Below are 15,389 nucleotides of genomic sequence, written 5' to 3'. Positions count from 1 at the left end.
CTTAAGTATTAAGGGTAATGTTTTGATAGATGTTATTAAAAGTAAACTTTAATGTAACTAGTATATTAATATTAAAGCAAATGGAATGGATTGAAGAAAATATTTCAAAGTTAATGAATGAGAATTAATTTTAATTTGTAACATTACATTTGTAAAACAATAAACATTGATCAAGATTTAATGTGAAGTTATCAAGTGTGAAATGGTTAGCAAATGGATACAATTGGTCAAAGATTGGGAGATGATAAACAAATGATTAGGTAAAACGATACAATTTACATGTAATGATGGGGATAATATTGGGTTGATTTACATGCAACAACATGTAAGTTTTGATGACTGTGACTATGATTTCACTTAATGAAATATGGGATACATTAACTATCAATGTAATACTGCTAGATTTTTCGGTTATTGATCTTATCTTTTGAAGCCATGAGATTGATTGGTTGATGATAATGGCAAATTATTACCTGGCTTTGTTGATTTAAACCCAAACAACACAAATATCCTCTTTTTTAAGTGATCTTGATTAGTTTGCTTTGTGGATATAAAGTTAGGATCTTATGAGATGGTTGCACTTCATGATCCAAAAAGTAGTCCATCATTTCCCTGGTAAAGTGAATCAAATCTATCCCAGCCAGAATTGGTGTGGCTTGGGTGTATCTCTTTAACCATTGATGGAAACAGTTTACTGATTATATTCTTGTACGAAGACGAGGATGGATTCATCTCAGGCCATGGGTCACTTCTGTCAGTTAAATCACTAACATGGGAAAGGAGAAAATGGAAAAAGAATAGATTTCAGATTAAAATTTAATTTAACTCAACAGATGATAGGTTTTATGCGTTCAGAAAAACTGAAATGTATAATTGGATAACCAATATCTTGATAAAATTTCTGGGTGAAATTAGCTTTTAAATGGAAGTATCAAATGGATTTTTGCGTGTAGAACCCAGTTCAAGAAATACTGCTAATTCGACGGAAATAGAATATGGTAATATTCAAATTAAATTTACAGGTAGCAAATAGAACAAGATAATTACTTTTGGGTAGACTTTGAATTAGTCTTGAAACCATTAGTATTAATCCTCTTGGCAATAACACCTCGACATGTTGGAGCGAAAACAAATTTACTGTTGAAAAAAGAAACAGGTTAGTTTTATTCACCAAATTAGGGATTGACATTCAATTTAGCCAATAAATATCGTTTAATTTCAACACTGAAATATAATATTTAAGGCTAGAAGTTCAACAATTAAAACTTGCTAAAAGAGGAAATCAACAGCAACAGTTGAACAAACGTTTGAAAAAATGTTGAATGTGATGAGATGACAAAGAAAAATGCTTCAAATTAAACAAGACAAAGAAAAGACGACATTTACAATTTGATTATGGTAAACTTACCTACAATCAACCGGGTAGGCTGTTGAAACAACAATTAGATTAAATAAAACAATGGAAAGCAATGTTACCAGTACAGTTAGTTGATTAACAGATGAAACCATTTTAATGCGATGCCAACCTTAGTTTACCGGGAAAAAACAAGCCAATTAAAATTAGCAAACAAAGGGAGCGCGATGTTTAAATACAAGTTGAAATTATTTTAATCAAAACTTGAATTCCAATGAAGCATGAAAAGGATAAAACTGATCAGATTACTGAACAAGATGGGATATAAATCAATTGAATCGTTCACTATCTTTGCATATCATAAAAGCATGGAAACAAGATAAAACAAAACGGTTTGACAGACAGACAAACGCACCAAACTGATGTAATCCTAAAACAAAAGGGATTCTTGAAAAAAGTCTGAAAAAGCTGAAGTATTTTTTTCACACAATGACGATGATAATGACGATAAACGGTTAAAAGATGATGAGACTCACTTCATCATAATCTCACCCTTTCCTCCAGCAAACTTCATGTTATGCAATTGCGTGACAGACTCACACCAAATGAAATAATAAAAATTTATATATTTTTTTCCTTCTAAATATTATTTCTATACAAAAACGATGAGCAACATTATCATGTTATTTACTTGGATTCCCTGTAAAAATCAACTCCCTGTTGCTGTTTTGTTTCATCTTCATTCTCATCATCATATAGGCATTATCAGCATTCATCTGAATATTTTCAGGTTTTGTTTTTTTCTTTCCTTACTATTATTATTAACTCTTTCTGGCTATATATCATGAACAACTCAACCATCCACCATGCTAGTACAAAACAACACAGGAAAGGTCAAAATGTTTTTTTTCCTCTCTTCTAATTCATGTTAATTCATTTAAAGTTTTCTTCATCATTTCAATCTTCGTTTTCATTATTCTACTTGCTCTTTACTTGCTATTGTTTCATCCTACAGTCACTCAATTATGCTTTTAGCTTGGCTTACATTTGCTTTGTTTTAAATGTTAACTAATTTTGTCTCTGATTATTTAATTGCTTTGATTATGATATTATTATGTATTATAATGACGCACTTGTTGAATTGTTTAAAACAATCAACAATGTAATATCACAATGCAACTTGAATACATAAAATTAGCCATTTGCTTACTTTTATTGATTTACCGTAATATCCAAATCTCTTTAGGATTGCTCTTTATTCATGGCAATCATTGATTGATAATCAAATGAGCAATCAACTTATAACATTTCCAGATTTATATTACCATTTAGATCATGGTTTAGTAATATTTCCATAATCGATCATTTTATAAGAATCATTTTACAAATGATAAAAATAAATGTGAAGCTAAAATCTTGAGTTTCTTGAGTTAAGGTTTACACACGATTTTTGATATTTTCATTGATTTTTCCGATTAAATGTCTTCAATGCTCAAATAAACTCGAAATTGTCCAAATTTTGTGAATTTATCGATTAAAATGATGAAATAAATTTACTTTTCATTTCTTGAACTTATTTTAAAGCACAAAACATTAACTGTTGATCAAAACATAAATATGCTTACATTTACAGTCCAAGTTGAAAACCAAGAAGACAAAATTGACTGAATTTGATTTTAAACTAATAATAGCTTAAATTACTAATAGCTTTCAATGAATATAATCATGTTCAATCGATTTTAGGATTCGACTGAATCATCAGAATGGATTCATTCGGAAAAACAAGCAAAATTGAATGAAAATTTCAGTTCATTTTGGGTTTGATGTGAGCTAAAGGTTTTAAAGTTAACAATTTCTGGTCAACTTCTGAGATTTACAGCTTTCACACAACAATCAAATCAAGGAAAGTGCTGTTTAATTGTTAATCTGTCTTTCATTCAAACAGTTGATTTGGAAATGAATACAATAAGATTTGGTTGACGTAAAGCACAGGTTGATCAATAGGCAAAAAATTACAATCTGTGTACATCCAAAATCAATAAGAAACAAAATGATTTCAAACCATAGGCGGTGGTTTGAGTTTTCATTATCTAATAAAGGATGAAATATTTTTGGTGATAGATTGATAAGTTGAAATGAAAATTGCTTTCATTCGTTGAAAAGTCAGGGAATCGGGTTGAAAAAATGAAATTTCATTGAAAAGAAAACACGAAGACAACATTGAAATACATTTTCCACTCAACAGGATTCTTGTTTTTCCCTTCATTCTTCCAACAATTTGGCTTTTCATCCTTTCTCCATCATCTTTAATATTATTCCTGTTACCTTTAAACATTTCAATTTCATCATCTATCTTCATTAAGATCTTCAGTTGCCTGTAAATCAATTTAATAGGTTACATTTAAAGATGACCTCATCAGTTATCAAAAAAAAAATAAAACTAGGAAAAGATGAAAGGTTTCATTTCAATTACGTTTAAGCATTTCTTGGTCAAACCATTTGTAATTCAATGATTTTTTCATGTTACAATAAAAGCAAATGATGGTTTACATTAAATTTCCTGATGAATGAAATGATGAAACCAATTACAATTTGAGTTGATTAAACCAGATTCAGAGAAATGTCATTAAAAACGAAATAATTTTGTACGCTTTTCACAAAAAAAATGTATCGATATCAATGGAAACAAAATAAATGCTTTCGATTAATCGATAAGCCAAGCACCTGACAATTTTTTAATTTTAATGTTTAATATTTTTGAGACTCGCCAGATTTAATCTCAATATATTGATTTTATTCATTATTAAATAGTGAAGTCTACTTTCTATGATTAATGTAACAAGTTGATCCTTAACAGATGATTTATAAATGAATTTGTGCAACAATAAAAAATTTTAATCAACCAAATAAGAATTGTTTTGATTGATTCAACAGATTTGGATTCAACTCTAGAGATGTGTTAAAGCTTCAGCCAAAAATTAACAGGTAAATCGATAATTTAATTAATTTTTAAGGTTATTCATTTTAAAACCTTTAACGAAACACTTTATTTTGCTATTTTTACAATTATTGCCTCGAGTTAGATCATGAATTGGACACTCAAAGTCTAATCAAATCAAGATAAACTTGAAATCCAATTCTGAGTCAAATATTGTTCATTTTAATAGTTAAATTTCATTAATTTTTGGTGAATAAAAAAATTGAAATGAAACAATCGGTAAAAATGATCCGCTTAATACAATTATGTAAATGTTAGGCTTTTAAAAGGTTGGAAAATTTGATTTAGCAAAAGTCAATTTCGATTAAATTCAAACTCTCACCATCATTAAAGTACATATTGATTGTACAATTGATTAACAATGTTATTACTTTGAAGGCCTCGTCTTGGTTAGTAAAATAGGATTCTCAAAATTTCAGTGAATTCTGTATTCTCCATGCTTTCAATTTTACTGACAAACTCATGGACCATTAAACAAACCATTTATCTGATTGTAACTTAAGTGTAACATTCAGTTACATTTAGATGTATTATGTTAATAACCATGTAAATGGTTAGTTTTTTTTGCTTTCCGAAATTTCATAAGAATATGTTTTACCATTTAAAGCTACTTTCATTGCTTCTTCTGCTTATCGCAATCAAAATTGTTTCATCGCAAGTAATCATTGAAATGTGTAGGAATATTCCGGATACAATTACGTTTATTAGATGGTAACACTAGGAATCACTCATGACGTTTTCACCATTCAGTTCATGGATTCATGAAAGTCTTGAAATTTACGATAATTTTACTTGAGCTGAGGTTTGCAAGGTTTAGCAATTTTAATCATTCATTTTTAGATAGGTTTGAAGGAAATATAAACAAAATCAAATCTTGATCGTTATGATTGGAAGCTTTCAGATAAAATCGTTTATATTCACGATAAGAGGTTAATTATGATTATGTACTCCGGTTGTTGACGGTTCAATTTTGTTAATTGTTGCTTTTAAAATTTCAACTGTAATTTTTCATGTTTAATGTTAGGTTTTATCATGAATTTCCGTCTTTAAATTATACAACATCACAATCTAGCTTTCATAATTTAAAATATTTATATCTTGAATAAGATATTGATCAATTACTTCAAATATATTTGATAAATATTATGATAATTTAAAATAAAAACGTAATTTTTAATGAATTTGTTTACAATTTTCTTGGTTTGAATTGAGCGCCATTTTCAATTGTAACTAAGGATTACGTGTAGTATTGACACAGCTTCATTTGACATGTAATTGTATTTGTGATTGAGTGGTATTTCTAAGCATCAAGTTAACTAAATTATTATCAACAATTAATATTGTTAAAGTTATTTAATTTTTATCTTTAATTAGTTAAGGTCAATAGTATCTTTTTTATTTCAAAATGAACACTTTTCTAGCGCGTACTAATGCTGTCTTTGCATTTGCTTTGAGCATATTGGCTGCTTTAACATTTTTTTGTGCTATGTCAACTTCCTACAAAAAATATGGTGATGTTGTACCTGTTAAAATATCAACAGCCCGTGAATCTGTCCGTAATTTGCCTAATTATCAAGCTGGCCGAGAAACCTGTGATCTTGGTATGCTAAACTTTGATTTAGAAGCAGATTTTACTAAAGCTTTTGATTGGAATACCAAGCAACTCTTTTTATACCTTACTGCCCATTACAAGACACCGGCCAATGTTATTAATCAAGTTGTTCTTTGGGACCACATTTTATTGCGACAACCTGAAGCTAAATTAAGTCTCAAGAATCATAATGTGAAATACTACTTCTGGGATGATGGTCATGGTCTGAAAAATAATCCAAATGTCACCTTAACTCTCTCGATGAATGTTATCCCTAATGCGGGAATGTTACCAATATTCACTGTACCCACTACTCATACTTTCACTTTCCCAAATATTTATACTAATTAATATACTAAATAGTTATAATAAATAATTATACCGATAAATTCTTTTTATATCTCTTTGTGTTTCGTTCGGAATCGCACAACAAAGGAATCAACAATGAATTCCTTCACGTAATCATTCATTGTAAGCAACAACAAACTCGTCGGACATGATTTATAAAAATTTTATTCAATTCTCCATAATTTTCATGGGGTAAGTATACAAGCACTATTAGAATTATTTATCTTTTTTTACGTGTATTTATCTTGTTCAGGTGCAAAATTGAGTTTAAATTCACTTTTATCAAAGTGTCTGCGTTTAACTTATTCTTTCACATCATAGCAGTCTAAATATCAATGCTTAAAACGATGAAAACTAATAAGCCTTTTTCTTATTTTTACAGACAATTTTTTACATCATTCTTCGTGATATAAATCAGTTCGAGATTTCCTTAAATACGATTTCTTCCAAACTCTATCCGTGGTTGGAGGTTTACTGATGGTTTATCTTGTTAGCCATTGAAAAGTTTCAATTGAAACGTTGTTAGTTTGGAAGAAGCAGTAAAATAGCAAATTACTACCGAAAGTAGACGCCGAAGACTAATAAATATTGGATATTTTCAAGAACATAAATATTGTCAAAACCATTCATATAAAATTTACACATCAAGAATGGAATGCCAACACAGCGAAAAATCTTTAGAATAAGGACTCCTCAATAATCAAGAAAATATAAAATACAACAAAGTTGAATTCTATTCTTTTATAATGATAGATTTTTCCTCGAATTATATTTTGTTCATATTTACTTCACTTCTGTATTTAGCTCATGTTGCTTCACTTAATCATTAGGTATTAGGAAGGTATTAGGTTCAGAGGTTATTCAATTCCTGAATGTCGAGATCTTTTACCAAAAGCACCCGGTGGTCAAGAACCTTTACCAGAAGGATTATTCTGGCTTTTATTGACTGGTGAAGTGCCAACAGAAAACCAAGTAAAGAATCTATCAAAGGAATGGGCAGCTCATGCAGATTTACCTGCTCATGTAGTAACAATGTTAAATAATTTCCCAGCTCATCTTCATCCAATGTCTCAATTTGCTGCGGCTATTACTGCTTGTAATACTGAATCTGCTTTTGCTAAAGCATACTCTGAAGGTGTTCACAAATTAAAGTACTGGGAATACACTTTTGACGATGCAATGAGTTTAATCGCTAAACTGCCAACAATTGCTGCCACTATTTACCGAAATCTTTATCGAGATGGTTCATCAATAGGTGCTATTGATCCCAACAAGGATTGGTCAGCTAATTTCGTTGATATGTTAGGATTCAAGGATGAAAAACTTACTGATTTTATAAGATTATTCCTCACTATTCTTAGTGAACTTTCATCTTATATCTGCTGTTTCGACATACAAAAGAGTTGAAATACGAAAAGAGCTGACTGAGTAATTGACTAAGAGTTTGGGAAAGTTAAGGACATCAGTCCTTAAATCCAGTAATTTAAACTTAATGAATCCATCTTTGTGCTCATAAAGTTATTTCATAGTCTACATCAAAATCAAAGTTCACAATAAGCTTTATAAATTTATAATCAATATATCACTTTAATATTTAATAGCCTTCAAATAAACGTCTTCTGATGTATGCTTCAGATCTCAAGAAACTCATTTTCATGACTTTAAAAATAACAGTGATTTTGAATAAAAAATATGCAAGCTCGTTCTTAAAAGTTAAAAGCTCAATCAAAAAGATACCACAACCGGTTCCAATCAAGAAAAAGGTAACCACGAGTAAACTGAGATTAATGAGTAGCTTGGGAATGCTTAATCCAATCAATTTGTGTCAAAATCTTGTCTTGATACTATTGCATAGAAACAGTTTGCTTAAAGCTTGGACTTTATTTCAGCTAACAATCTTAATTGTCAGTGAAGCCTTGATTTGCGGATAGTCACAGTTTTTAAAATGAAGATCTTTTTCCTTCCTATGGACGGGTAAGAATATTACCGATCACTGATCAAAATGTAACCTTATAATAACCTTTTTTGTTTCCCTTGTAAGCCATGGGCATATTAATGCATGCATTGGATTGGCTCGAATGCTTCGCGATTATAACCATGAATGTACTTTTGCAGTTACCAAACCTTGGATTAATCTTATCAAAGACCATGAATTTGCGGTTGAAACACTACATGATCCAACTATAGCTGATGATCAAGATTGTCTTAAAAAGTGGGGAACGTTCATGTTTAACTTAGCTTACACTTTTAGTAAGCCACCGAAGGAACAGATTCCTTTACTCAGTGTTCCAGCATACAAGTCTTTTATTGATTACGTGAAAATAATTGACCATCAGTTGCCAGCTCTTTTTGAAAAACTTGCTCCTGATTTAATCATAATCGATTTCTATGTAACTGTTCCTTCAATCGTTAAATCAGGTCGTCCATGGATACTACTTTACTCATGTAACCCATTGAAAGCATATAGTGGGCCCAATGTGCCTCCATCCAACTTTGGCCTCAGCGTCAACACGGACCCAGCCACATCAGCTGAATTGAGAAGCTTTCTGGTCGATGCCATGAAAGATGTTAAAGCTGAATTTGATGAGTGGCTGAAAACCAAACAAATTGAACCACATCCAACTGCTTTGGCTGATATCTCACCGTATCTCAATTTATATTCATATCCAACAGATCTTGATTATTCCGAGTTTGGTCCTGTTCCTGATAAATGGTTTCGACTTGATCATATGATCCGAAAGGTTCAAGGAGATCCACTGGGATTTGATGAGGCCTTCTTTGACCGTCCAGGAAAAAAGATTTACTTCTCGTTAGGATCAATGGGAGGTGCAGATGTTGACCTGATGAAACGAATGGTAAACATTATGAGTAAATCCAAGCATCTATTCATTGTTTCCAAAGGACCATTTCATGACCATTTTGAATTGGCTGAAAATATGATTGGTTATAAATTTATCAATCAAATGGCTGTTCTACCCCGAGTTGATCTAGTTATTCATCATGGTGGTAATAATACTTTTGTCGAGACTCTTTATTTCGGTAAACCTTGCATTGTCCTGCCTTTATCTGGTGATCAAAGAGACAATGGGAGACGAGTTGAAGAAAAAAAGATCGGTCGAAGTTTTCTTCCTCATTCGGTGGATGAAAATGAATTTTTGACTGCTATTGATCAGCTATTGGATGATCAAGAATTGATTGATCGTCTTAAAAAGATTGGTGAAAATATCCGTTCCTCTAAAAGCATTGAGCTGCTCAACGAAAAAATCAAAGATTTGGTCTCAGCAAAGTAAATTTCATACTTGTAAGGCTTTGAGGTAAAAACAAAACAATCAAATGGTAATTTTTATGGCTAATAATTAACTAATTGCTATAATTGCTAGAATTTCAAACATTACTGCATTTGTAATACTAAATGTACTAATTAATAAGATTTCATAGTTGGCGCATAAATTGAAAAGTTTGTTTTGTTTTCTTTATTTTATCTAACATTTGGACAAATGATTGAGTGAGTTTTGGGTCTTGATTAATAGACTTAGTTTTATGTATTGTGATAACATCTAATGTATGCTATAAAAATTTCTTGAAATAACAGTGATGATTGTTTCAAGAACTACTGGAACAGTTCTTAAAGCATTGGTAAGTTTACACAATCATTTGGCGTGAAGTTAGTCTCATAATTTATAGTTTATTATATTGTTTCAATGATTGTTTCTTTAACAAATACATAGTTTGATTCATATCGATTGGGTTACTTATCGCCATTTAAATAATTCAATTCATCATTATCTTGAAGCAAAGATGAAGTATAATGATTATTACCTCAATGCTACGATCTTTCCTTTTTCATTGAATCTTATTTATTAATTTTCAGCCAAGCTTACAGCGGTTAGATGTTTCATTTATAAGAAATTTGTCTTGTGTAAGTTTATAATTTTTTTGTTCATTACTTTACATAATTATTGATTAGATATCAATTTTCATGATTGATTTGCTTATTTTTTGCAATTAGGAGCTAAAAGATGTAACTGGTGCAAAGATCAGTGAACATGCCAAGAAAGTCAAAGATTTTCGAGCAGTTCATGGAAGTAAGGTTGTTGGTGAAGTTACTGTAGATATGATCTATGGTGGTATGAGAGGAATAAAAGCATTGGCTACTGAAACCTCTTATTTGGACCCTGAAGAAGGTATTAGGTTCAGAGGTTATTCAATTCCTGAATGTCGAGATCTTTTACCAAAAGCACCCGGTGGTCAAGAACCTTTACCAGAAGGATTATTCTGGCTTTTATTGACTGGTGAAGTGCCAACAGAAAACCAAGTAAAGAATCTATCAAAGGAATGGGCAGCTCATGCAGATTTACCTGCTCATGTAGTAACAATGTTAAATAATTTCCCAGCTCATCTTCATCCAATGTCTCAATTTGCTGCGGCTATTACTGCTTGTAATACTGAATCTGCTTTTGCTAAAGCATACTCTGAAGGTGTTCACAAATCAAAGTACTGGGAATACACTTTTGACGATGCAATGAGTTTAATCGCTAAACTGCCAACAATTGCTGCCACTATTTACCGAAATCTTTATCGAGATGGTTCATCAATAGGTGCTATTGATCCCAACAAGGATTACTCGGCTAATTTCGTTGATATGTTAGGATTCAAGGATGAAAAACTTACTGATTTTATAAGATTATTCCTCACTATTCTTAGTGACCATGAAGGTGGAAATGTCTGTGCTCATGCTGTTCATCTAGTTGGTAGTGGTCTATCGAGTCCATACCTTTCATTTGCCGCTGGTATGTGTGGCTTAGCTGGGCCACTTCATGGTCTTGCCAACCAAGAAGTTCTGGTATTTATAAACAAAATGCAACAACAATTGGGTAATAACCCAACTGAAGCACAAATTTCCGATTTCTGTCGCAAAACTCTTAAATCGGGACAGGTTAGTCAAGACAACTATTGTGATTGAAACTGAAATCATTCCTAGTGTCCAGAAATCTAACACTTTTTTGCCTTGTTTTACAAACTTAGGTTATTCCTGGTTATGGTCACGCAGTTTTACGTAAAACTGATCCTCGATACACAGCTCAGCGAGAATTCTGTCTAAAACATTTACCCGACTATCCGATGTTCAAATTAGTATCTGAAATGTATACAGTTGTTCCTCCTATTCTCATGGAGACTGGAAAAGTAAAAAACCCTTGGCCAAACGTTGATGCTCACAGTGGTGTTGTTCTTCAGGTAATCAATTAGCTGTAAATTTCCGCATAATTTGTTCAATCATGCATTCAGATCCACTTTTTATTCTGAGATTACTTATGTGATGTTTTTGATTTTTATCTCTGCATATTACAGTATTATGGATTAAGAGAGATGAATTTTTATCCCGTTATAATTGGCGTATCGCGAGCACTTGGGGTTATGGCATCACTTGTTTGGGATCGAGGTCTTTCTTTACCAATCGAGTATTGTAAATCAATGACAAGCTCAGTTTTGATGAAAATGTCTGGTGTATCCTAATTGAATTGCTTCATGTTCAATTCAGTTTATTCTGGCAGATGCAATTGTAAAGAAATGAAATCCCAACTCAGTGTATTTTATACCCTTAAAGAGCTAATATTGAGCTGTAAAGTTCTATTTTCCTAATGAATCAGGCACTAATCATGTAGTTATCACGCACATAATTGTGAATTATACAGGATTATTATATGAAAATTAATAAAAATGTCGATTTTCATTTTTGTATAAATATTTCCTATCCGAGTCACGTGTTTCCAAGGTGAATTGTATCCATTAGTTGTATTAACACTTCCAGCTGACTTTTAAAAATTGTGTTAGCCAAAGAGTAATAGCAAGAGAGAGCACGTCAATGAGAGCTATAGATAAGAGAGATAAGAAGTTAAAAGGTGACGGAAAAGAGGGAGCTAGCAGCGAGAAAGAGATGTTGAAAGAGACGAAAAAATGACAAAAAAATAAATGTAAACAAATTTTTTGATGAGAAAAAGTTGAAAAAAATTAAAGAAAAATTAAAAGGGTTGTTAGTGGCGCCATCGCGTCCGAGACCTTTTCCCTATCCTTATCTCAAAAAGATAATTAACATTGCATGCTACCTCTTGTTATACTCTTTGGTGTTAGCAGATTTAGTTATTTTTGTGTATATTTATCGAACATGAATATCGAGTGATTACTTGAATATTTTCTTCCTTATTACATTGTAATTACAGAATCAATTAGTTAATTGGCTGGTAAATCAAGGAAGATCGATAGATTGGTTTGTAAAACAAAAAAACAAAGTTAACATGTATAAACGTTATTTAGGTGGTAAAGCTTTTGATGATTTTACTTGTGAAATATCTAATGGATACGATGTTAATCACCCGGAAGCCTGGAAGGTAAGTTAATCCGAAAAATCAACCCTGATGAAAAAAAATTCAACTTTTTAATCATTTTCTATCTTTTTTTTCGAAACAAGGTTCGACCATGTGAATGGTATAAAGAGGAATTCAGCAATTGTTCCAATTTTTTTCAACGGTTTAATCAGAGATTTATTTATGGAAAAGGATTAGATTGTAGCCAATGGATTACGGATTACAAAAATTGTATGGTTTTCCGTCACAGTGGTGATGAGCAATTTATGGTAAGTCTATGTGTTCAAATTTGTATTTAGTCAGAGTAGCTAATGTTATGATCAATTGACCCTGGTCTTTTTAATTTATTTTATTGATATTGACTATTTGATAACAAAATCTTAATCTAGAAATTAGTGGTTCGATCGAGAATAGTTAATATAATTAGTAATGGTGACACAATTGCTTCCAGTCCCTTCCCTACACGAGGTCAACCTCGTTTTGAATATTTTTTTCCTCTCAGCTGGCTGCATCAAATTGAACATGAGCTTTCCATTCTAGGCTAATTGACTATTTATTTTCTATGGAACAAGGTTTAGGTGTGACAATTGAAAAGAACGAGTTTATCTGAATATTCTATCAGTGCAATCTTTTTCAAGTGAAAATTTCGTCTTGAATCATTTTAACAATTGTTTTCTTCTACTCCTATTTCAGCAAAAAGTCATCGACAGTGAAAATGAAAGATTGAAAAAATTTGTTGTTGGTGCCTCTGGTAATGATGTTTGGGAATATCGTAAAACTCCTGCACCTCATTGGAATAAACAACTTCCAGATTGGTGGTACCAAAAAGTTGAAAATACCTTTTTAAAACGACACATGGATTCTGAGCGAGAAGACTAAGAATAGAAAATTGAGCCTTAATCATTAAATTTAGAAATTAATTGTGATATTTGTAAAATTTTATAACGTATTGAATTAGATTAATTGAAATTGAAAACATTTGTCCAAATTAATCGCTTGAATTTGAAAGCTTTTGAAATTGAATTTGCTTAAAGATGACTCTCCGTCGAAGTGATAAATCTGCAATCAAGTTGAATAAGATTCGCGATCGAATGACAATTCATCATTCCTTGGCTCTCATCAGTGGAACTATTATTGGATCAGATAATGAATATGTTACATTAACTCGAGAAGATGGACTCACTTTTACATGGCCCATAGTCGATTCTTTGTTTAAATGTTTTGCTCCATTAAAAGAGGGTTCTAATATGATAACAATAAGTGGTGAAACAATTCATCCGGTCTCAGTTGACTTTGAGCTTATTTACCGTCCCCAGATTGAGAATCAACGATGCCTGCGAGTCATTTATCTGATCTGCCGTGACGAATGGGGTGAAATATTTGAAAAGGGAAGTTTCCAATCAACTCCTGGTGATGATAATTCATTGAGATCAGCAAAGGAGAAGATTTCTCTAGCCGTTCTAATGATGCAAACTTTTTTCGGCGAAACAGTTCCTGCTCATCATACTTTCCAAGTTGAACTTGATGATGATGGGCAACCTTTGGTCTACACTTTCACCCTCGAACAAACTTATAAAGACCTTTGGGCGATGGATCAACAACAATTATGGGATCTTGTGGCTGATTGTATACTTTCATCTAAACTGTCTAATGTCAACTGTAAATATCTGGGCTTTTGCTCTTTCTCTCGTTATCTTTGCGAGCCCGGTACTGGTCGACTAAAGTCTAGTTTGACAGCTCTTGATATTCGCAAAATGACGCGTGGTTATGTAGCTCTTGGTGGAGGTGGACTTGCCCTTTTATCGACCTCTTGTCTTTACTCCTGGCCCAATCGAATCGACCAGATAAACGAATGTCTTACTGATTCCCGTTTGATAGATCGTACCATGTTAATGGATGACAGTGGAAATAGGTAAAGTATATTATCAACTGAATCCTCAGTTATGTAACGAAAAGCAGCTAAAGATATTGATTTAAGGTTACAATTTAAAACTAATTTTGTAATAACACATTTTTCACTTTTAATTATACAGAGGCACTTATTCTGGTTGCTATTCTACTACTCTAGGAGCTTGTATTCATGAATTGGGTCATATATTTGATCTAGGTCATAATTCAATGGGCATGATGTCATCTCACTATCCCGATATTGATAAATTTTTCCTGGTCAAGCCCGATGGAGGAAGTGACACACATAAATGGTGGGATCGCTCATCGGCTTTAATCTTAACCAGTCACAAGTGGTTTAATAACTTTCCAGAATCCAAAGACGCATTCAAGTTGAGTGATTCCACATTAAGATCACGTTATGGTGTCCAGGTTATTGAATACAGAGGATCCAATGGAGTAGTCAAACGATTCAGAGAGTTCTTCCTTGCAAGTAAGTGGGTTAAGCTTGAAATAATGCCCGATGATGCTTACGTTATTGCAATGGATATAAGAGGTAATATTTTCAAGAAAGAATTGCATCCGAATAATTGAATTTGAAAATAAATGTAAAAACTATTGGAGAACATGGAACTTCTCACATAGAAACTGAACATGTGGAAATCAAATTTTATCATCACACAAACATCGACTCTTAATACATTTTGCTAATCAAAATCTTGACTATCAAATAACACCAGAAAAATATGAGCACATTGAAATTCACCAGCAATAGAGTTACGGCTTTTCCTCTTCCTCCTTAAACAAATAAAAATTATACCGATAAATTCACTCGTTTTGTATCTCCAC

At 32.0% G+C, this 15,389-nt stretch overlaps 6 protein-coding genes and 1 pseudogene across 6 annotated transcripts; 6 read left to right on the top strand and 1 right to left on the bottom strand.

Moving 5' to 3' along the window:
* Positions 1 to 110: 110 nt before the first annotated feature.
* Positions 111 to 1,869, bottom strand: LOC107359863 (uncharacterized). The gene is made up of 3 exons (XM_015926452.3): positions 1,409 to 1,869; positions 1,048 to 1,137; positions 111 to 766 (listed from the first exon to the last, which is right to left on the bottom strand). The coding sequence occupies exons 1-3, from the start codon at positions 1,507 to 1,509 to the stop codon at positions 583 to 585; spliced, it is 375 nt and encodes a 124-aa protein (XP_015781938.2). The 5' UTR covers positions 1,510 to 1,869; the 3' UTR covers positions 111 to 582.
* A 3,730-nt stretch (positions 1,870 to 5,599) lies between these two features.
* Positions 5,600 to 6,332, top strand: Spase22-23 (Signal peptidase complex subunit Spase22-23). Its single transcript, XM_015927718.3, has one exon. The coding sequence runs from the start codon at positions 5,758 to 5,760 to the stop codon at positions 6,292 to 6,294; it is 537 nt and encodes a 178-aa protein (XP_015783204.1). The 5' UTR covers positions 5,600 to 5,757; the 3' UTR covers positions 6,295 to 6,332.
* Positions 6,333 to 6,768: 436 nt separating this feature from the next.
* On the top strand, positions 6,769 to 7,918 carry LOC112538720 (citrate synthase, mitochondrial pseudogene; annotated as a pseudogene).
* Positions 7,919 to 8,236: 318 nt separating this feature from the next.
* On the top strand, positions 8,237 to 9,581 carry LOC107360976 (uncharacterized UDP-glucosyltransferase YjiC-like). Its single transcript, NM_001323113.1, is given in 2 exon segments — positions 8,237 to 8,265; positions 8,333 to 9,581. Coding segments are annotated over 2 exon segments (1,278 nt in total).
* A 191-nt stretch (positions 9,582 to 9,772) lies between these two features.
* On the top strand, positions 9,773 to 12,034 carry LOC107360954 (putative citrate synthase 1, mitochondrial). The gene is made up of 5 exons (XM_015927676.3): positions 9,773 to 9,927; positions 10,163 to 10,210; positions 10,301 to 11,227; positions 11,317 to 11,526; positions 11,641 to 12,034. The coding sequence occupies exons 1-5, from the start codon at positions 9,886 to 9,888 to the stop codon at positions 11,803 to 11,805; spliced, it is 1,392 nt and encodes a 463-aa protein (XP_015783162.2). The 5' UTR covers positions 9,773 to 9,885; the 3' UTR covers positions 11,806 to 12,034.
* A 379-nt stretch (positions 12,035 to 12,413) lies between these two features.
* On the top strand, positions 12,414 to 13,629 carry LOC107361007 (synaptic plasticity regulator PANTS). Its single transcript, XM_015927726.2, has 3 exons — positions 12,414 to 12,677; positions 12,758 to 12,922; positions 13,347 to 13,629. Exons 1-3 carry the CDS (start codon positions 12,585 to 12,587, stop codon positions 13,530 to 13,532), a joined length of 444 nt encoding a protein of 147 aa, XP_015783212.2. The 5' UTR covers positions 12,414 to 12,584; the 3' UTR covers positions 13,533 to 13,629.
* Positions 13,630 to 13,687: 58 nt separating this feature from the next.
* Positions 13,688 to 15,367, top strand: LOC107360966 (uncharacterized). Its single transcript, XM_015927686.3, has 2 exons — positions 13,688 to 14,565; positions 14,687 to 15,367. Exons 1-2 carry the CDS (start codon positions 13,688 to 13,690, stop codon positions 15,132 to 15,134), a joined length of 1,326 nt encoding a protein of 441 aa, XP_015783172.1. The 3' UTR covers positions 15,135 to 15,367.
* Positions 15,368 to 15,389: the final 22 nt, after the last annotated feature.

The sequence above is a fragment of the Tetranychus urticae genome, chromosome 2 (genome assembly GCF_039701765.1).
Source record: "Tetranychus urticae isolate SD_2017Ah chromosome 2, NJAU_TeUrti_SD_1.0, whole genome shotgun sequence".
Lineage (NCBI taxonomy): Eukaryota > Metazoa > Arthropoda > Arachnida > Trombidiformes > Tetranychidae > Tetranychus > Tetranychus urticae.
Note: the sequence above shows the minus strand (reverse complement) of the source record. Positions and strands in the feature narration are given on the sequence as shown.